The sequence below is a fragment of the Melanaphis sacchari genome, unplaced genomic scaffold, assembly GCF_002803265.2.
Source record: "Melanaphis sacchari strain LSU unplaced genomic scaffold, SCAv2.0 Contig1_pilon_pilon, whole genome shotgun sequence".
In the NCBI taxonomy this organism is placed as follows: domain Eukaryota; kingdom Metazoa; phylum Arthropoda; class Insecta; order Hemiptera; family Aphididae; genus Melanaphis; species Melanaphis sacchari.
The window spans coordinates 1,905,977-1,930,241 of record NW_020270976.1 but is presented as its reverse complement, the minus strand read 5'-3'; the positions used below and the strand labels follow the sequence as shown (position 1 = coordinate 1,930,241).

Sequence of the window (24,265 nt, the reverse complement as noted above, 5' to 3'; positions counted from 1 at the left end):
TCTTTTGTGTATGACCTAGTGTCGTCGACCTCCATGAGAAAGGACACTCGCGCATCAACCAGCGACAATGCAGTTGACGCGTATTCGATGAGAATTATATTAAGTACGTGTAATAAAAGATATTTATCCTTCCCCACTTAAGTAAAACTGTATCAATATAGTCCGTGTGAAATCATCATGAGTTGTTTTTAATTTGCATATTTTTGTTTTTAATTCTAATAAAATAAAATTAGCTTCATGGTTGCGTTTATTATTTATCGGACACCTACGCGTGTTCATCAAAGGTTGAAATCATGTTATAAACTTTTTATTGTAACAAAAAAAAAAAAAATGGTGATTTAAAATAGGTGTTTTACTCGTATTTTAAAGATTATATAACATAGATAAAAAATATGGCTTTTAAATATTATATCAAATTTAAAACAAAAAAGTGTAACGCAGACATTAAAATAGTCCGATAAGTATAGTATTCTATTTTTAAATTTACCCTTATCTATGCAAAAATAAAATTTAATATGCACCTAAAATGTTTTTTTTAATTCAAATTATGTTAGAATTTTTGAGTTCATACCTGTCTAAACTGTTCTTCAAAAGTCCACGATTGTGCTTCACCCTTTCTAGCTAACAGAGATGACTCGTTTTCTGATGTGTATTCGTGACCAAGAGGTGTATCACCTGATCGACTAGATCCTGGTGGTGATTCTATGTTGCCCGGTCGTCTAGAAGGTATTGGCATGACGATTTGATCGGATATAGGCATCCCATTAGGATGATGGTAAACCAAATGTTGTATCATAGATGCAGTGTGACCTCCCATCAGTCCATGTGACCCACTTGCCAAACGACGAGCTAACTGATTAAGGGTTTCACGTTCTTCCCTCTGAAAACAAGACATGTATATTAATAAAATATATTTGTTGCTCATAGGTATATAATATAAAGATATAAAGATATAAAGATATAAATAAAACAAACAGTCTAAAATCAATTGGGGTTGTTCAATTCAGGACTTATAGATTACGTCTAATAAATCATAATTTTAAACTTTCTAAAAATTTTAATTCCTAAATATAGGTATTGTTAAATAAACTATACAAGTACAATAGGAAACTAATTAATGAAATTATACCTGCATTTCCAGGATATCCGGTTCTTCTTCCGGCGAACAATCGTCATCCACTCTTCTACGGTCATCCTCGTCCTCATCATCAGTACCCTTAGGTGATTGAATCCAATGATATGATTGAGGTTGCACACTCAAATTCAAGTTTAAGCCAAGTCTTGCGCTATCTGTGGCATCCATTGTCATTTTCATACAGTCAATTGGCAAATCGGTACTTAACTAAATAACAATCAGTATAAAATTATAAAAACATTTTTAACAAACGTATAATATAGGTAATAATAAAACTAATATTATATCATTCAATATATTATGAGAAACTAAAAATAATCCAACCACCGCAAGTCAATCAGTATAATATTAACCTCTACTTAGAACACATTAAGGTATTCCATTAAATCGTTAGATGCTTCATTTTTGTTCTATAAATTTTATTATAGCTATTAGTTATTTCAGTATTAATTGATATGTTTATACCTCCAATTTTAATGTTAAAATGGAAAATTAGGTAACAAATATAATTTATATTCAACGTTTAAGACTTCTACGAATATAAATATTTCACATATTATATATTTTGTTTATAAACATAAGAAATATACAGTGAACAAAATACCTAATAGCATTGATTTTAGAATATATTCTAAATTCAATGACATTAATGACAAATAAAATTATCAAAATATTACTTTGAAATTATTTAGCATAAAATTTAATTTTTTAATATATTATTGTTTCTATAATAATTTAATAGAATGGGTCTAATCATAAATTATTGTAAACATTTTTCGAATCTATCAGAAGTATCAAAACAAAAAAAATTTAAAAAAAAATAAGGTGATTGATAATGAAGTTTAAGTAAATTAATAATAAAAAAAAATCACTTTTGTCTCTCAACAGACACAAAAAAATAAATATCAAGCACGTGTTTCATTAAAACTACATTAGTCCAATTGGCGCTCAGCCACACGTCATTTGGTCTTACACTGGTTTTGACATACACTAGCACGACGTCGAAGTGATTTAGTTTTTAAATGTTACTTAATAGATTAATTAACAATACAGTTTTAATCAATTCATGATAATTTAATCTGATAATTAAAGGTTGAATTAGTAATAATAATAATAATAATAATAATAATAATAATAGAGTATTAGAAATACAATAAACATAAAATCCTTAATTAATATTAAATTAGACATGAATTGTTTAGTATGATTAAACAATATAATAGGTTTTAAGCAAAATGTCATATTTAAATAGGTACCTACATAATAACAACTAAAAAACTGTATACACTAGTTATACGTTTTAATTGTTACTTATTAATTATAAATTTTTAATGTTAACTTTTAAAATACAGCTGCAATCATGATTATCCCGGAAGTTTAAACTAAAATTATTTAATTACCTATAACCAAATAACATCATGCAAATATATAGGTAATTTTATATATTATTGTTATTACGAACACAAAACAGTATAAGTAATTAAATACTCTATAGTATTAAAAAATATTTATTTTTTTCTTAATAACTTTTTCTAATATAATATATTTTTGTAAATACCTTAAGTAACTATAATTCAAAACTTAATGTAAGTGCTTATACCTTATAATATATTCTAAACTTGTAATCTTTAGAAATAATATAAATCAGTTAACATAACAAGTAACATAACATAATTAATATTTATACTTATAAAGGAAAAAAACTAAAAAGTTTTGTGTTTATATATTTTGTTTTATTATACTCAGTATATTTTATTAAGCTAAGTAATCTTTTTTGTTACCATGTGTGATTTTATATGTATATGTACAATTGACAACGAATTGCATTCATATAATATTAAGTACATTTACAAAATATATAACCTGATGGCTGATTGATATCATGAAAACATAACTATTGTTGTGTTAGGTATCGTAATAGATGTTTCAAACACACGTTTATTATTTAACAAATTTGATCGTAAAAAGAAAATCACCTCAATGAATATATATGTAAGATGACGGTGTCAAGTGATTTAACATGCATTTAAAGAAATACGTTTGTAAAAGCAATAAATTCATTAGTTACTACCAATGTGGTCGACCGGAAATACGGTGAACGTTATTGTTTGATGTAAAGACACGTGACTCTTATTATTTCTTCATTCCTCCGGGTAGTGATAGTGATATGTGTGACAGGTATTATGCACGGTCGTTGGACGTTATTTTATTAATGATAAGAACGTGCTAGAAGAAATCGCGAAAGTCTATATAGATATACATATTACATATATAAATGTCAAGGGTGTCTGTAAACTATAAGGATAATATTTCTCAAAGGAGCAGACTCGGGTTAAACGATACAACGGTATCGCCCAACACTTGCATATATTATGCGTGGTATTGGTAAATATTTTGGACTCGATCAATGAGTAAAATATATATTGCTCGTTATAATCATATAAACGTATACCTTTAACAGCTACATTACCATTTTTTAATGTAGATAGTTACATAAATCCTTTATAGAAATTCCTAATGATAAATGATATGTAGATACATTATACAAATATTAATCAGGTGCAGGTTATAATGTTATATTTTCTTATAATTTTGGGAATAATTATGTTAGCAAATGATGGAATCGAACACCTATTTTGCGTTTTTTGGAATTATTAAAAATATTTTTAATATCCACGATATCTATTTTATTCAGTTTTAAACAACAATAATAAATCAAGTACGAAATTTACCATTAAAAATCCCGCATTCGCAAATTCCTTAAAAAGACTTTTAATTCCATTCACTGATATTATGAGCCAAAGTATTCTTGAAGTTTGTAACAAACAAGAAATGGTCTGTACCTATATGATTTAACATTATGTTACAAAGTACAATAACTAAGAAGTCTTGGGTTTTTTTTGTTTGTTTGCTTTTTACTTCCATCCTTGTGCGAAGACGCTAGGTCTGCAGCACGCCATCATAGCAGCAGATGATTCGTTTAAAGTGCGCCTACTAATGATATAGGTGTGCTGTCATTATAAGTTCATTAATTACAGTGATAGATTCCCGTTTGCTACAGTTTAAAACAGTTTTTATTTTCGGTCGCCGCTGGTTGTTAAATAAATTCCAACTACATCATTAATATCATCGCAAGACTACTAACGTCACCCTTTGCATGCTTTCCGCCATCCCTTGAAGCCTACCCTTGCGCACCCTGCTATCCACGACCTAAACGGAAAACAAGATTAGTGAACATCCGAATGACGTGTGTTATTTTGTGTTTTTTCTCCTCTTTTTTTCTCCCTCCTTCCCCACGAAAATTTTCGCATTCCGATACAGATGCCCATCAATTTCAACTGTTATTACTATTCCATCGTAATATCGGGTACACAAGTAAACATCGTAGGTCGATGCGACGGTCGTTTATCAAATCCAAACAAAATGACGAAATAAACGTCTAAGAAAAACTAAAGTTTGTGGTTAAGAGAAAAATTAGTTAGGTACTAATAAAATGCGATTTTACAATGTGAACTATTACTATATTAGCATATTATAAATTTCCAATGAAATTATGAAATTATCGATTTAGGACATTAAATAGATTTTAAATATTGTAGCTATGTTACAATCCTTTGTAGTCTAAATGATTTTTGAAATACGAGTGTATTTTAATTATTTATCTGAAAATTTATTTAGATATACTTTAAAGGCACTTTAATATTATTACTTTATTTAATATTTTTTTATTAATTTTATAATACTGAATATTACCAATTCCCTTGTTTACTATATATTTTATACACACTTTTAACTTTAATAAACTCTTCGTATTCTAAAATGTAAATATTTTCAATAATATTTAGTAATATCGAATAAAAATTAAATATAACGCATATTTTATGTGATAAATATTTTTTTCAAATGTTCACACATCCATTTTCCTACTTATATAATTTTAAATTACCTCTACACTAAGGTCTTTAGCTGATAACTTGTTTTTAATTACTATATTTCACATTTAATATTCTACACTCTTATTATTTGGATTTCCATTTAACTTAAGTATTTTTATGACGTTACAATTGTTTTTTTAAATATTTTATCTTATTATTTTAATGAATAATAATACCTTTATATATCTATTAAAATAATAAATCTTTGCTTATTAAATATAGATTCCAAGATGTGCAGTACACTTTTCATTATCGATCATTTTTCATTTTTTTTTTTTTTTTTGTTTATACTTTTAATTTAATATATTTTAATAACAGAAATTGTAAATTATTTGATATTCCATAATATAGTATATTATTACTAATATAGAACATATTTTATTGGGTTTTCCAAAAATAATTATTTCTGCTAGCTATATATACACACGTAATATATTTACAATGGTAAATTTTTATTTCATAAAAATTTATTACTTAGATATTATTATTCTGATGTATTCGTTATAATCAAAAAGTGTCATTTACATACATGTGGGTAGTTAATTCAAAATATCGGCACAGTGGGCGCCATATATTTAATCAAAACCTGAAACGTATATTTTGATCTCAGATTAATTATATAGTATGATAATACTTTTTACATTAAATCTAACCACGCAAAATTATTTTGAATGTCATTAATAAGTAATAACTAATTATGTAAAAGAGAAACGGTAGGTGTTGAAAACACAAAAATATTGATGCACAATATGTAATTATTACAAAATACAAACCAATAAATTGTTATTTTATAATATTTCTTAATATACTTATTGAAATATATTAATATAAGTCTAAATATAAATATTGAGAATGATAATTTATATTCAAGACATTATGTATCGTAGTATCGTATTGTTGTAGACTATAATATTAAATAATTTTTAAAAGCAACGAGTAGATATCAATATGATTGTGTCTATAACACTATTAACTGTCAAATTTTAATTTATATCTGATCAGATTAAGTTCACTGTTTAAATATTCTAAATATTAACAAATAAGATATCTATAAAGGTTATAATATAGTTTAATAAAATAAACATTACTAAAAATATAAACTATAATAGTTATATTCATTTATATATTATATGAATTGATTCGATTAATAAAAAAAAAAAACTAAAATATACCTACCTATATCTACCTGTGTATACCCGTACAGTTCTACACCATACTCTGAATAACCCATTATGAATCGTCCGGTTTAGTTGTTTGCATGCATGTTTTGTTTTTAAAAAGACCTTCAAATGTGATTTATGGCCGTTAAAAATCGGTTTATTTATAATTTATATAATAAATAATTTAATGCTAGCTAATTTATCATTTCTATCAGTTTTATTGTAATAGATATTTAGATATTTTGTTTTTAATTAAATTTAATATCGCTTTTATAAAATAATTTAAATTTTGAATTATTATCAACCACATTATTTAATAAATATATTTCTTTGTATAATATTATATTATGTTTATCTGCGGTTAATTATTACATGTATAACGTTTATACATGTACACTTATAAATTAAGAGTAGCCAATGTAGATTGTAATTCTGTGTATAATCAGAAATTATCAATTTTTGAATCACTTTTTTAAATCTAATTATTCTTACGATATGCCTGTAATATTACAATATAACACACTTACACTCTTTAAGTACAGTAGTCACTCGATAATTCAAAATTTAGGGGACCAAGTTAAAAATTCGATTTATAGAGGTTTTCGATTTACCATTTTACGATTTTACAATTATTAATTGACATTTATTTATTATATTATTATATTTTACACATTAAAGAAATCTGTTATTATTTTTGTGATAAATTGCTAGCCACAATTTGGTTTATAGTATTGTCTAACTAACTGATAGCATTGACAATTGTATCGCATCTTTTTTCGTTCATTTCAGATTACTCAAAAATTGACGTAGGTAATCTTAACAAAAGTTTAGATTAGGTAGGTAAGATAGGATGACGTTTATCAACTACGATAATATTAAACCCCCGTCGTTATTAGTTTCATTACGAGTACATCAAATAGATTGTACGTAATCTTCATAGGTATGTACATTGTATTTACATATGAACTTATATATAATCGCGTTTAAAGAAATTCGAATTATAGAGTTTTATGGAATAAAAATTCGAACTGTAGAGTGTGTCCCACCGACAGACATTTCGAATTATCGAGGGGACTGGAATACATGTATTTTCTTCTAATTATAAAGGTTTTCTCAGAGAACTTAACGTTTAGTTCGATTTATGGAGTTTTTCGAATTATCGAGGTTTGAATTAACGAGTGACGGCTGTATTCATGATATACTGAGGTATATACAACAAAGTTCTATGTTCTGCGTGCCTGTCGAAACGTTAAGATCATTAATTCTGTATGCCTACAATATAATAATGTTTTGTAATTAATTGATGCAGAAAAACACAAATTAGCTAAAAGTAAAAATTTATACTTTCGAACAACACTTGTGCACTTTTTATATGACATTTAACTATACAACAAGACTACTATACGACCGACCATCAGTGTTTAATTACATAGGTATATTTTCGCGAGTAATTATGAGTATGGACCGGAATCCAAATAATTACGTTGTGTGTATATTTAAGTATTGAATATGTAAGTTGATAGCAGATCGTTCATATATCATTATATAGAATAATAATAAAATGTACCATGTACATATATATATATATATATAAATATATTTTAGTTTGTATCCGCATCTACATTATTATTAACGTCTGTATACTACATAATAATATGTAATATTATAATGCGCAGTGCTAGTACAATACGCACGAAGAGCGTCCACTAGTGTTAGCAAAAAATAGATTATAAATTTCCATTGAGACTTTGTGGGGTGATGATGAGAGAGGGTATAACAACGTAATATTATGTACTTGATCCTATTGTGGTGACGATAAAAAGTTCATATTATTCGATTTGATTTTTTTTTTTTATAATTATATAGCAATCGAAACAACATCACATATTATTACAATGGTCGTATAATATTATGTATAGTTAGATGCAAACGTATTTTAGTATATTTATTGTTTTCATCGTGTACACATTCTTTAATCCACGCGTGTATAACATATAGCTACAGTGGTGTACCTATATGGCTATATACTTTTACGTTTGCGGGATCTGCATATTATAACACAACCGTCCGTGGTAGTGCCTGCGGTGCGTGTTACTGCATTTGTATAATATAAGCTTTGACACGCCGTAACATAGCTCGGAGCACTTCGTTATCCCGAGCAAATTGCCGTGCAAATTTATAGCCTATATATACGTTACTGTAATATGCACAATATGCGCATTATATACGACCAGACCAACCATAACGTATGCACATACATAATACGCATGCATATAGAGTGATGTATAAACACAATCAGGTATAGTGTAGTATATGCAGTAGTCTGTCAAGGTGTTAGCTAGGAAGTGAATACTGTAGGTTGCAGCGGTCAGTTTGATAGACCGATAAAATCTGCACGTATAAATAATTTCAACAAGACAACAAATGTACATATTTTCAATGTGCGAGCTTATATTGTGTTACGTACAATATTATTATAACCAATAAATATTTTAAATAATAATTGTTTGTAGCATGTACCTACATTAATTTAATATTATTCTCTAATCACACGAATAAATTGCAGAGTTCGACTAAATTGAAAAAAAAAAATGAAAATACAAACGACTGTTAAACTGGTTAGATGGCTTAAAAATTAATATCTACAGCTTTAGTTCTTCAGTTTATTATATGTAATGTTTTTAAAAATCAAATTTAATTACTAAATAAATTATTTTGTGGAAAAATACCAAATCAAATATTTGTTATTATTATAAAATAAAAATAATTGGATTGTGTGCATGTGAATTTCAAGTTAATACCCCATATGGCCATACCTCGTGTGTTCTATCGAATCGAAGAAAATCGTAAAGAATATAAACGATTTATATTCATAGCCTGTTTTCTAAATAATAACATTTATGATTTGAAACTAAGTATATAAAAAGTATAAACAACATACGTATTACCTATGTATAATTGAATTACATATGCTATTAAATAATTTATCATCACTTATGTAGTAATTGCATGTATAACTTTGTATAACTTATACTAATACTAAATATTTGTAAGTTGCCTTTCTGAAAATATATTGTTTACAATTTGACCAATGTGTACCTATAATGATCGTTGAGGATGCAACAACGAATTCTTGTGACATTTTTAGCCAAAGGGTCTTATTATATTTTATATACAAAAAAAAAAGAAATAAAATAAAATAAGAAACAATAATTTTATTCACAAAAGAGGACAGTATCACGTGGGCGCACGTTGAATATGGCGGTTCTTTTATTGTATAGACGTGTAGACGCGGTTGATACGCCTTTTTAAATTGCACGGGCCCAATACATATACCGTTGATAATCGATTATGATGACGAATGTAAATAACGACTTAGTAATTGGCCGCCCACAGCCAGTGATTCCAAATATTATGAATGGCTATAATATAAACTCGATCATAAAATTTCGAATAAAATACCCTTTGTGTTTAAAATATATTTTTCAAATTTTAAACCATAATTGAATTACTCGCAACGCATATATTATAACTTTTAAGCCATAACAAATGTAATTTGTAATAAAACGTAGATACCTATATTAAACGTAATTGCATATTTTGTATGTAATACATAATATGTTAAAAATAAATTATATTTAATTTTTAACTCTGTAAAACAAATAATAAGCGAGCTTAAATTTCAAAAAAAATTATAAATATACATGTAAGCGCAATAGTATCTATTGTAGATAATCTATTAATATATATTATATAATGTATAGAATGCAGTATAATAATGTTATAAATTTAAATTAGGCAGCATGCTAAATTGTCGTAAGTATTTTATTAATGTCTATACTCTATAGTATAATATGATACTAATATGCGGTATGCACAAATAGTCACTATTCCTATCACGCTATACCACTATACCAATGTCATACATCAGATACCAGAGTGACGTTTTGATTAAGTTTTAATTAAAAACTATATAATACAAACACCGGTATAATTAGTAAATAAAATGTAGCATCTATAATAGTCAATACGTTACGTATTATGTTTATCTGTAATTGCATACAATCTAGTCACATCAGTCAGGCTATATTCAATTGAGTTTTGATTTCTGTATATAGATACCTACTATTGCTAGCTATTCGATTATACATAGTTATTACATTGCAGTGATTATAGACATCATGTGGAGTAAAATCTATACCTACGCATGTCGGTATAAATGTACAGTACCTACACACAAAATATCAGATCAAAATTAGATTACAGCTTACAAATGCAATTTCAAAATAACTAATTTCCGTTAAACGATGAATAAATGTTCAAACATAACATACTATGTGTACATCGATCCTTCAGACCACAATAATCCGCGTTTATGGTTAGTTTTTTTTTTCGGAGACATGCACGAATCGCTAGAAATATAGGTATATTCTACTAGGTAGAAATAGATATACTTTATAGTAAAAATACTGGTAATCACGAACAGATGATTAGTCCATAACTGCAGATCAACTTAAACACCAATTGACCTGCACCGGGGCTCGTGAATTCGTGAATGTCGTACTTGCATCACGGTCAGAGGACCGACACGCGAGATGTACTGACGTCCATACGAAATAATTCACGTCTACTATAATAAATAATAATATATAGCTTGAATTTCGAAGAGCTAAAATTACACGTCAACATTGTGTCTTTCTGCCAGTACTGTGTTTGCACTTGGCACGTTCCGGTGAATTTTAGCGAAATTTTAACGTCAGCCACCTTATTATAAATTAATATATATATAAACATATTCAAACAAAATGAAACGTAATTATGCCTATACATATAACTTTGTAAGAAATTTATTGTACTATTTATTTTTGTAACAGCCGTAACACCCGATGCACGCACTAACCGCTATGAGTGTACATTGCGTGGTACATCTTGAACACACAATGCGCAGCGTTAATACCTACGTGAAGGGGTAAATTGTGCATACATGGGTGGTTACTACAGTAGTGTTTTCACCGTCCAGATGTTAGACAAGCTAGCATAATATTACAATATACGATCGGTGGTAGGTATCCACGGATTTGTTATTGAAAGACACATCATTTATTATTATTTATTTTTTTTTTTCAATAAAAATGTTCAAACCGACACACGCGGTCGATTAAAAAAAAGGCCGGTTTCGATAAATAATAATATGTATTTAAAACATTGTATGATTTGTATGGTAATAATGGGCTAAAAAGAGATCAGACGGGTTGATAAGCGCGATGTAACCGTGGCTACTGAGCAAACGACAATCGACGTCCGCAGACTGGCTTCCGAGTATGCTATGCCACACATGGTATTTAATATTTATTTATACAAATATAGGTACTCTCATTATCAAACAATATTAGGTATGTGCTAAGGTATGTAACTATACAAAACATAATCATCGGTTTAATCATATTATTATGTATATTGTAGCTATATATCTATTTATACATAGGTATTATACTCGCATGTTGCGTATGACATGTAAAAATAAAATTTTAATAATATTCAAAGACAAGAACAGCCTCGAGAAATTGCATAATATTGAATAATACAATTACATGACGAACATTTTTAGGGCACAGAACCGCATTTTTATTTTTCACTATTGAATACAAGTACCATCTGTATATTATCTATGCGAAACATAATTTAATGATATAAATACAATTTTGGTGGATAACATCTTGATCTATAATGTCCATACTAATATTTTATGACTATTCTATTAACAATTGTTCATTGTCTATTTATCTAACCAAGTTTTAGTATTTTATTGCTTGGCCGTTAAAAAAAAAAAAAGAAAAAAATGTAAATACATGAAACACTAATAGTTTTATGAGATGGCGTTTATTTCCTTCCTTTTAAACGCAGAATAGTATTGTATTAACAATTTGTTTGTCTATTTCTGTTGAGAAAAAAATAATGTCCGCCTTACACACGTATGTGATAAATAAAAAACGGGGGTAAAATAAAAATAAAATAAAACTCTAGTTCATTAATCGGCGGCCTGCATTAATCGGAACCTATAAAATCGGTCATAAACATTTCTCAAACGACCGTTTTCTACGTAATAAGCCCTTCTATTATTGTATAGACACCCATTAAACTGGACGTTATTAAACGCTTCTGACATTTAACGATTGTTTTAAATATACTTGGCATACACACAGGATAGTTCAAAATGCATGAATTTACCGGTCAAAATTTGATATTAGGTATATGATATGCGCAAACATGAACTAATCAAATATGAGTAATATGAGTTATGGCATGATACTACACAAACTTTTCAAAATATATTTTTTGTTTTTACTCTTAAATTATATAAAATACTAGAATAATTATTTATTAATGAATTACTATTAGTTACAATGGAATTTTTTAAAAAGTTACCTCAGATTAAACAATACGACGTCTTAAAAACGTATATAAGAGATTATAAATTACTATAATAATATGGCAAATGACAATTTATCAACTGCTCTAAAATTTATTGATACACATATTAAACAAAATAGTGTTTTAAAATTATGATATAATATCAAGTGCAGATAGTAGATAGATATGAGCATATCTAATTACCCATTAAAATTATATTAACTGCGGCGTTACAAAATATTTTAAATATGTTACAAATTTAAAATTTTTACATTATCAAATACATAATTTAAAATAATTTTTAATATTCAAATCGAATGTATCTAGAAGTATTAAATTATATATTTATTTCCGCACATTTATTTCTAATGCGCAAATACCTTGCAACAGTTAAAACAAATAAACAAATATTTGTTTAAACTATGTTTTATTATATTAAATTTCAATGGTGATTCACGTTTTAAATAATACATTTAATTTAATTTTGCTTTGAACTATTTTAGAATATATTATTATCATTTCTTTCTTCGAAAGCCTATTTCCGTATAAGATTTCTTGTTTAAGTTTTCACTTAATTATGTTAAGTCAAAGCATAGCATCGAACCACATTTCCATGCGTTTCTGCTTCCATATACCTATATATATATATATATATAATATATTCAGTAATAGTATACCGTTTACACGGTTACGTGTTCTGTTTTGTTTAACACGTTTTTTTCACGCATCTGTTGATCGTTTCACATGTACGCACGATAAATAAAATAAAAAGAAAACATCAGGACAAGCGCATAAAAACCCCTCTCGACACCAGCTTTATTAATCGGCTCGTATCAATCGGAACGCATAAAATCGGCCATAAAAATTTTCTCGGCAACTGTTTCCCTATATGCAATATGCATATGCACGTATATAGTTTAGTGTATACTCATAGTAACCCATCTGCAGTTGTTGCATATAACAGACATCCGTATTGAAGTATATAACTCCCGTATTCCTATTATTTATGTTATAAACATCATACATTCACACAATAGCTATAATAATATCGAACAGTACTTATACTAATCTATCTCCTAATCATGGAATTAGGCAATTAAAGAAAGCTTAATACTCGTCGTTCTTGATTTTGTGGGTTATAAATCGTTAAAAATTATGTCATCAACAACTTGTAAATTTATAATGCAAAAATGAATAATAAAACAATAATACCTAATTCAAATTTAATCATTCCAGTTTATGAACTATTATTATGCGGTATATATAGTACTATGTACAATTTAAATTAAATACAACAATTTAATCGAATATTTATAATATTATGTAATGTATTATTTATATGTGTCAACGATATTATCAAGTGTGGGAATTATAAACATAGGTATAGGTACTTATAATTCACGGTTATTAATCTTGGGTAATGAGTGAATGACATAACATATATTTTTAAAAGTCATTGGAATAATTGTATCATATTTTCATAAGTGACAGTATATTCATAATTTATACAAATTTAAGAATGAAGGAGACATCCACGCAGAATATTAGACGAGTGAAAGACTTATGATATGAATAAAGTATTATGTAAGGAAGTATATACCTAATTTTACTCTATATTTTGGATATGAATAATTCTTTTGAGTGTCACTAAAAAAGTCCAACGAAAATCATCATTGCTCTGGTAATATTATTATGATCAAATATGTAATTATTATACATTAGATGCATAAGATAATCATTTTTCATTACCATAAATAAATAGCTATAGTGGCTATACAATTATACCAATGATTTCTAATCTATAAACTAGAGGACATTTATAGGTGACGTAAAAAAATATCAACGCGATATTTATTTTCTAACGCAAACCGACACACAACATAAATAAAATACATTTACGTAAAATATTTTTTGTAATTTTTAAGTAATATTAAAGTAAAATCATTTATTAAAAAAATTATTGAGAACAATATTTCCGAAGGTTTGATATATTAACTTAATATCTTATTATTATTTAACTTTGTACTAAACTTAAAAGTATTTTTTTTTTTAATTTAGATGAATCTTAAATTATTTTGATTCAATATTTAAATAAATCAGTATTTCATATTCTCAACAATATTTTCTCTATAATTCTTGTAATGGTTTATTTCACTCTTAGATTAATCATAAATATAAAAAAATAATTTTGCATATATGTGTTTTGTCTATGTTACGCGTGGGCGAGAGAGAACACACCCAGTACACTGACATCTGCTTGATTAAAGGTAAAATTAAAATGACTAGTCTAATACTATATTTTCACCCAATAATGTGCTTTTATTTTAATCTCAAAATTAATGTAATTGCAATAATTAATGCAGTTAATTTTATTTAATTAGTTAAAATTGTGTGTAATATTGTAAACTGTTTTGATTGCCACAATATTTTTAACGATGATGAGGGGATGTAATCGTATAGGTATGAGTTTAAAGTAGACATAAAATTAAAAGTCGGGAACCTCTGTCTTATACATTGACGTATCAAAATAACTGTTTTTTATTTTAGTTAAGTTAAGTTAAGGTTAAGTTAAGTGCATAAGCATCACGCTTTATAATTAATTTATACAAAAAAAATTAAGTCAGCCATTCCCTCTTACGATAAACTAATATATTTAGTATTGAATTTTAGCCATAGGAAATCAATGTACAGTACGTTAGTAACAAATTTCAAGAATTTACGCCACACGCTTTCAAGTTGATGACTACCACTATAGTTGTACGAGGGTGCCAGATATATTTAAGAATAAAACAAACAATAAAACATTTTAAAAAGACGTATGTGCTGTCAATACGTTTTACAAACATAAAATTAAGTAAATTTGTATTTAGCAGTTTCAATTACGTTTAGTAACTTTTAATCATAGAGTGAATTGTGACTTATTATCAAAGTTAATGGTAAGAGTGTTATTTATGTTTTAACAAAAGTAAAATATTACAATTTGAAATTTTTTTTTACTCACTTCAAAATTAAAATATTATGAAAAACTTTAGTGAAAACATAAAAAACACCTTTAAATTTTTGTCGATGTAGTTCAATTCATTATAAATTATTAAAGGTTACTACATATGTCTAATAAATCAAAAAAATCGAACACGAGAGATCTAATAATACCTACTCAATTTTAGATTTTTGAAAACTTCTTTGAAAAATTTGTAAAAAAAAAAATGAAAGCTTAAATAAATTTTTTTGAAAATTAGTTAAATTATTCTTCCTTCAACTTAATTTTCTTCCCAAATAGTTCTAAAATATATACCACGTTCTTAGTTTTTTTTTTTTTTTTTTTGTGTATTTAAGAAACCACCCAATGTAATAATATCAATAATAATTAATAACATAATATAATTTTTTTTATAATCATTTTTATAGCCAAGATTTGTTTTTTATACATTTTATTTAATGTCTAATAATAATATAATATGAACAGCTCAAAACTCGTTAAGTTCTAATAAATGGCTTGATGCCAAATTTCACGGCTCATTAACAATAAGTTATTTCCTTTTTTTACGGATTTGTTTGCGTTCAATTTTACAACTATTTAATCTTATTAAAAATTATAACAATTTATATGTAAAAAAAGCTATATGTAAATATTTTTAAGTTTTAACAGTTTCTAAGGATAGAAACAGTTGGCTCATGACTTATTACACACACCCTCTTTAATAATATAATCTTGCGTCCATCTCTATATAATCCAAAACCCCATGAATCTTCAAACAAATGTAAACAAACACAAAAATGAATTTTTAAATACCCTTGACATTGGTTACTGGAATATATTTAAAATAAATACTAGGTATGTATACGTAACTGCAGCAATCGTATACATTAACAAATTTAAAAAAAAAAATGATAATTTATAATAATTTAGCTACCAAAACATCGAATTATTTTTTATATTAAACTATTTTTATTTTATGTTGGAGCACAATAAATATTTTAAACTTAGATTATTTTTTACCCGACATTTTTTTAGTCTGAAGAGTTAAAATAAAAAAAACCTATAAACATCACCTGCCAGTCAAAACATTACTTTTCAGCGCTTCAGTTTTTTTTTTCTTAAGGGGAAACTACTATTTTTAGTTTTTTTCAGTAAGAGAGTAAATAGTCTAAATAGTATATATGAATAATTTATTTTTATGAATTTTTTAAAAATATCAAATATTTCCATCTTTTAAATTTCTTCTAGTAGATTTAAAAAAAGCGGATTCATATAATCGTAATACACTCGAGAATATCAGGAATGCATTATTTAGTTTTGATGAAATATGCAATACATACAAGCATAGCACAGAATTATTACCAATTATATTCAAACTATTTTAAAGTAAAGGTAAAGTATATTCTAATTTTAAAATAAATTAAATGAAAAAATTGAAGTTACTTTTTTTGTAATTTTTATATTGTTTTTAAAGTCTTACTTTCAAATAAATCTATAACATTGAATTTTTTTTTTTTTTAAACAAAATACCTACTAAATTACTGATTGTAATTTAGAACTAAAATTATCATTGTAATATTATATAAATATGACACAGAATATAGCCATTACATTACTTTCATAAAATATATCACAAGAAATGCTTTTTTATAAAGTTTAAGTATGTAAAATAAGTAATAGATATTTTTTTTTTTATAAAGAGGTTATTCGTAGACCTTAGACAGGTAAAAACAAATTTATAAAATGACGTTATGAAAAGAAAAAATATTAAATACCGATGCATACAAATTCTAACCCCGATCATATAGTTTTTTATTATAACAATAAACTATGAAACAATTTTTAAATATTTATTATCAAAATTTTTCAAACCCCGGAATAGTTTATAGAAATATTATCAAAACGTTAAATCTGAGCTGGAATTCATATTGATCATTTTTATCACTTTTTGGTTATAATTTTAATTATTCACTAAACATTTTGCTTATTTCCATCAGAAACATTTTCAGTTTTTTTTATTATTCTACTTAGAAAAAAAAAAAAAATCGTTGGCGGAAAAGGTTATTATTAGCTACAATTTGTTCTCGTGACAGTGTTATTAAGATAATTTTGTACACAGCCATTTTATCATAATATATCGTACTATTTAAAATTTGTTGACATCAAAATTTAGAAAATATATATGTAACTATAACTGATGATATATTTTGCACATTTAATATAGCCATTGAGTATTGAAATCCTTACACCACATGTAGCCATGGTATATCGTTATAAAACGCGCACGTATATATATATATATATATATATGCCAGCAATCTAACAGTATTGTGCACGGGGTAGGTATGTTCGGGAGCATGTTGTATACATCTGGTCACCATTTAAGTACGTTCTACTAAAGGGATGAAAAATATAAAACAAGAAGGAGATTAAATAAAGAATACTGTAATATTCTCGAGAAATAACGTGGCAAGGTTTTTAAGATATATAGATGAATATAATTATTATAAATAAATATCTTAGGCATTAATATTATTTTTATTATTATATATCATTATTATTTGAAGAGATTGAACACTACATAGATAACTGAACAAATGCTATTATTTTAGACTTAATAGTTGAAAGTGTATAACAATTATTCAAAAATTAATATTGTAAATAAGTTCACTAGTTCAATAGTTAGCTACCCACTATAAAGTAATTAATTATATATATAACAATATATTATATAATTCAAAATGTAATTTTGTAGTACGTATATAATATGCAATACTTTTTATATATTATTTGATAACTAATTGTTATTCTACATGCATTTAATTGTTATTATATTTCAACTTGCATAAAGATAAACGAAAATACAATACAACAGTATTAATTATTTGTTAAAGCATAAGCTAATAAGTAATTACAAAGGAATTATAAAGTTGAGTTATTTATATTCTATTTTATTTAAATTAATAGACGGATCAATGATATACTCAAGGGCGTAAAATATATATTCATAAGCAATTTAACAATTTGTATTTTCACTGTCCAAATAAAATGTCTTTTAATTATTATACCTGGAACTAGTCCTATAAATAAAGTACTATACTTAGAGTTTATTAAAAGTTTTTAAATACATTCTGATGAAAAATTATAAAAGAAATCAAGCTTGACCCAAGGCTCTAGGGTAATAATTATATAGGCATTTTAGAATATATTAAAAATACGTTCATTTTTTATTATTAGGTGTTAATAATTTTTAAAAACCACTATATTTCAAAAATTATTTTAAATAAATAAACATGAATATATCTTAAGTGAGTACATAAGAAAAAGAAGTAATGGCTTAAAAAATGTTTACATTATTACTATTAAACAGGTAGGTAATGTAAAAACGATGATCATATGTTATACATATACACTTTGCGACCTTACAGATATGATAAAAATACTTGTTTCAAAATTATACAAGTAAGAAGTTCAGAGTATTTTTCAAGTATTTTTTTTTTTTTTTTTATAATAAAATGTATTATATTATAATATACCTATAATGCAATAAACACCAGGGTTCGTCGTGAAATTACTTAAATCATTATTCATTATGCATATTTTGTAAATAAAATCAAAGTTTTTAAATTTTATATACTAACGTTTTTAAAAATCTGATTATGGCTTGGACTTCGGGGTTAATACACGTCATGACTCATTATCATATATAATTACAACATTATGTTCCCCACGTGCAACTTGATTAACAAGTCAGACACATAATACAGGAATCGGAATTTATTTAAGAAAGCGGTCGAATGGTCTGTTATTACTTATTATTATTGCCTCCCAAAAAATGAATTGAAAACGTATACCTATAAAACAACATAATATGTACGTACATAATATAATATACGTGTATATACACAAATATAGTTGCATCATAATGACGATTGTCCGGGTCTTTTATAGTCCAATATACGCACACATAGGTACTATTACAAAGGACAATAATATAATGAATAAGTCACATACATATATCATTTACAAAACACAACATCCTTCGAACAATAATGATAATATTAAACAGAAAAAAACACAGTTTTTCCATAGAAGACGGAACGGAAACGCATACACATGTTAATGTATATTTATATAATGTCAAAACACTTCAATTATCGTTTATGCGTTGGCCGCGAGGGAGGAGGGCAGCTGTACACGTTATTTAAATTGACAGTCTACTTAATTCTAAGTGGTCAATTGTAAGAGACAAGGTTGATAATTTATTGTGTATTTCTGTTACGATTCTAATTTCAGAGGCGGGTGCATTCAAATATAAATAATATCCGTGCAGTTACGCTTGATATTGTTGGAAAATATGTAACCATATAGACTAAATATATTGACTTCATATTTGGAGCGTATTAATTAGCTGCTAGAAGTATAGTATCTTATCAACTCCGAAAGCAGAACAAAAATTTAATTACTTCTAAGTAATTTTTATTCAACTGCTTTTAATTGTATTGAGCAAATACTTAAAATTGAAACGATTAAATATTTTTAAAGCAATTAGGTATTGTTAATAATTTTTATTTATTCATCACTATTATAATAATTTTTACAACATTAAGTTACAATATAAATTAATTTTAATAGTTCAATCATTTCAGAATATTGTATAACAATACATTATTTAGCATGATAATTTGCTCTTCATTTGCTGACATGCATTTTTATACTATATATTTTATATATTATATTTTTTTTTATATATTTTTTTTATACTTGTATATTATTAATTTCTTAACCGAATGATATAATTAAAATCTAATGACCATAAATCGTATGTAAGTGCATTTTATATATATTCTTGAATACTTAAATAGCTAACCTACTATATATTTGTATTAACGTTGAGTTACCTAGTATAATATTATAATTCAATTATTGTATAATATTATACAATACTACGTCTGTAACTATTATGTCTTTATATAAAAATAATGTTTTAATTTTATTATAGTAAGTAAGTAACATTATTTAATATATTATTATTATTGTTATAATTTTATATTGTTACTTTTTATTTTGTTTTTTGTCCTCGAAAAAAAACTACCCTTGTAAAAATATCTGATCGGCTCTTTTGAACAACATCGATGACCGCGGTGACTAAATTCTCTTTAACCCTAACTAAATAAATGTTTGAATTGTACCGAAAGGTTTTACCCTAGCAATATGTTCAGCCCTATATGCACATCAATTTCTTTAACATAATGCAAGTCTATCATGAAGGTCCAAGGCCACTTTTTATCGTCACACATAGTTTCAAAATTTAATAGTCAAAATGTCAACATATACAAACACGTTTAATACCGTTAACGTAAGTATCTATACAATACATACATTTCAAATTTATGAAACTAAGACAATCAAGCTTGATACACATTTCACTCTAATAAATATATGTATGTACAATTTTTAATATGAAATAGATGATTGTAAATATAGGTATCATATTAACATTAAGTTTAAATTTTATTACATTTATTACTTTGATTAATTTTAAATTGTGTTAGTTTATTTTACTTACATAACATTATTTTTATGTTATTTCTGTGATGTGTAATTTATTTATCAAAATAATATTTTAATTATATACCTACAATAGGTGAATTTGTGTAATATTATAAGTCTTTAAAAGTTTTAATTATTATTTATTCTCATTTTCCGATTATTTATAAATATAAGTAAACCTTTAATAATATTTGATGATTTTTACAGAATACAATTTCTAAAAACATTTATTTAGTCACGTAGTAGTACTAATATTATTCTTTATATTTTAAATAAGAAACTAAAAGATTTAAAAACATTAAACAGTATAGTATATACATATTTAAATGGTGCATGATGAGTGATGACTATTAAATATTAGGTTGTCACTTGTTTTATATTCAAATTGCTTTTCAAATATTTTGTTGTATGACATACGAAAAATACAGGTTATTCACAGGTAATATTTTATTTATAATTATAGAATTAGTATATATTTTGCATCATAAATAAAGATACCAATCAATTTCATTGAACTTTTAAGTTACGTAATAATTGATTAATAATTATTTAATGGTTTTTTAATTATAATTTACATAATGGTTTTAAATAATTCTTTTAACTCAAGTTAAATAATTATTTTAATTATAGGGATAATTGTTTAAAATGCCTATAGCTTATGTTATATCTATTTACTAAATTTATTAAACTACATAAAATAATATAATTGACAGTAAAGTTATACAAATCAAATTATAGATATAGGTAATATTAGGGAATAATTATTATTATAAATGCTCTCTAGACAAAGTATCATAGATATAAAACAGTAATTTCTGTTAATATTTGTTATAAATAGAAAAAATGATAAATTTATCATTTTTTTTTTTTTTTTTTTTTTGAATAATATTGAATAATAAAATTATTAATGGATAACAATTGTCAATTGATTAATTTTAAAATATTAACCATTTATCAATAATCAATATTATAACATTTAGAACAAAAAATACCAAATTTTTAACAAATATAGTTGGTTGTATACAACCAAGCATATTTTAAATACCGTTTTGAGTAGGTATATTGTGATATGTGTACCTATTATTACCTATTCCAAGTTTCTAAAGTGCAAATTATTAATTTTTTTATAATTGTTAATTATTTTGTTGTTTTTATATATTTATTTTGTTTTAATATATAACAAATATAAATATACATTATATATATAAAAAAGTTTGGAGATCCAGATTTACTAAAGTGTTACATAAATAAGTTATTACGATATCTAAATTATTTTTTGCGGAATTATTGTTGTATAAACCATTGCTACCTATGTCGTTAAATCTACATTACTAGTTGCTAAGTGACAAATCACAAGGTCGTGATACCATATTATAATGTATTAAACTAGTTTAATTATTTGTTTACTACAATATTAGTTTAAAGTTAAACAACAAGATCAATTTAATATCGATGAAATCTTATTATATAGTTTTATTCGTAGTTATTGTGAATAGTTTTGCCTATGATGATAAATGGTCAGGTAAATAGTAGATAATTTCCATAGTAAAAAATAGGTAGGTATATTATAATATTAATTTAAAATACATTTTCATAAGATAAAGTAGAAGTTTCAAAACGTATTAAAAGAATTAAACAAAAGTTGGACAACTATAGACAATTGGCAATTTTGGCACGTAAAACATATATAGCACAAATGAATAACCATTATGACGAAACAAGTTAATATCTAAACTATATTTACGTTAATTTTAGTACCTATATCTATACAATCGAATTTTTATTTATATTTTCATAAAGATTTAGAAACTGGACTTTCGTTGCATAAAGAAGATAGATGTGAACAAACTGAGAAACCACCTAACATCTATTTTATTAGTTTTGTTGTTATATTACTTACTGTTATAACAATTTATATTCATATAAAGTGTCCACAATGTGTTAATGATGTATATTTATGATGAAATATATACTATTTTATACTATTTCTATTTCACATAACTATTTGGCTTCGAGATGATTTGTAAGTATATTTATATATAATATAAAATATTCAATTAATGGATCAAAAACTTCAAATAAAATCTAATGATCTATACATGATATTATTTTAATAACCTCTATAAAGAAGGATAAATATTTATAATGACATGATCACTGGCTAATCTAAATAAATATTAAAATATATATATAGGTAATAATTTATCATAATATACTTAAATCTATATAATGCATTATGTCAGTTTACATGTACAGTTTAGAAAACAACTATTTTCAAAAACCATTTAAATAATAAATACATTAAATTTAAACTATATTATAACAAAAATTTGTTCTAAACTGTATAATATATTGACATATTGTATAAAAAATTATCTATACATCCATATGTTATTTATTTTAAACATTTGTATTAAACTAAGAAGAACAAGCATTATTTTTTCGTTAATTTGTTAACAACAGAAATAGTACACTGCTGCACTATATTTTACTGTATATTTTATAATTGTTAGGATACTTTACGACTATAACTATATACAATAGGATATATTATAGGCATAACACACAAACACACACATAAATAGTATACATGTATATAAATATCATACAGAACGTAATGCAAGGATTTAATAATTTAACAATAAACCAGGTAGGTACACTTATAAATGTCAAACCCTCACTATAGACACCCGTATAATATGTACACGTATAAATCTATGTATATATTTACAACCCTTTATTAACCTAAGAATTATTATTTTATAACATTAACTATCAGCCGGGAGACAAAAGAAGACATAGTTTTTAACACGTATCGTGTAGGTATAATAGGTATACCTACAGAAAAATATCTACCTAGTACCTATACCTATATTGTGTAGGTATAAACGTAGTATTATCTCATTGTGAGTATTAATACATAAACTCGTATAAATAACAAAATAAAATATTTGTACAATAAGTACCTATATAATCATTTGGGCGCATTAAAGGTACATTTTATAATAATGACAAAAAAAAAATAAAATAAGTCAATACCTACATCTTTTAGTTTTATGTATTATAAATAAATATTTTGTTTAATATTTTT

The 24,265-nt window shown here is 25.4% G+C and overlaps 1 protein-coding gene across 1 annotated transcript in view; it reads right to left on the bottom strand.

The window, feature by feature from the left end:
- Window positions 1–24,265, bottom strand: part of LOC112593294 — a 72,051-nt gene that overhangs the window by 46,566 nt on the left and 1,220 nt on the right. Inside the window, exons 2-3 of the mRNA XM_025337667.1 lie at window positions 1,130–1,342; window positions 572–880 (exon numbers count right to left, since the gene is read on the bottom strand). Of these exons, the coding sequence (XP_025193452.1) occupies window positions 572–880; window positions 1,130–1,315 (495 nt within the window). The 5' untranslated portion in view covers window positions 1,316–1,342. The remainder of the gene's footprint in view (window positions 1–571; window positions 881–1,129; window positions 1,343–24,265) is intronic.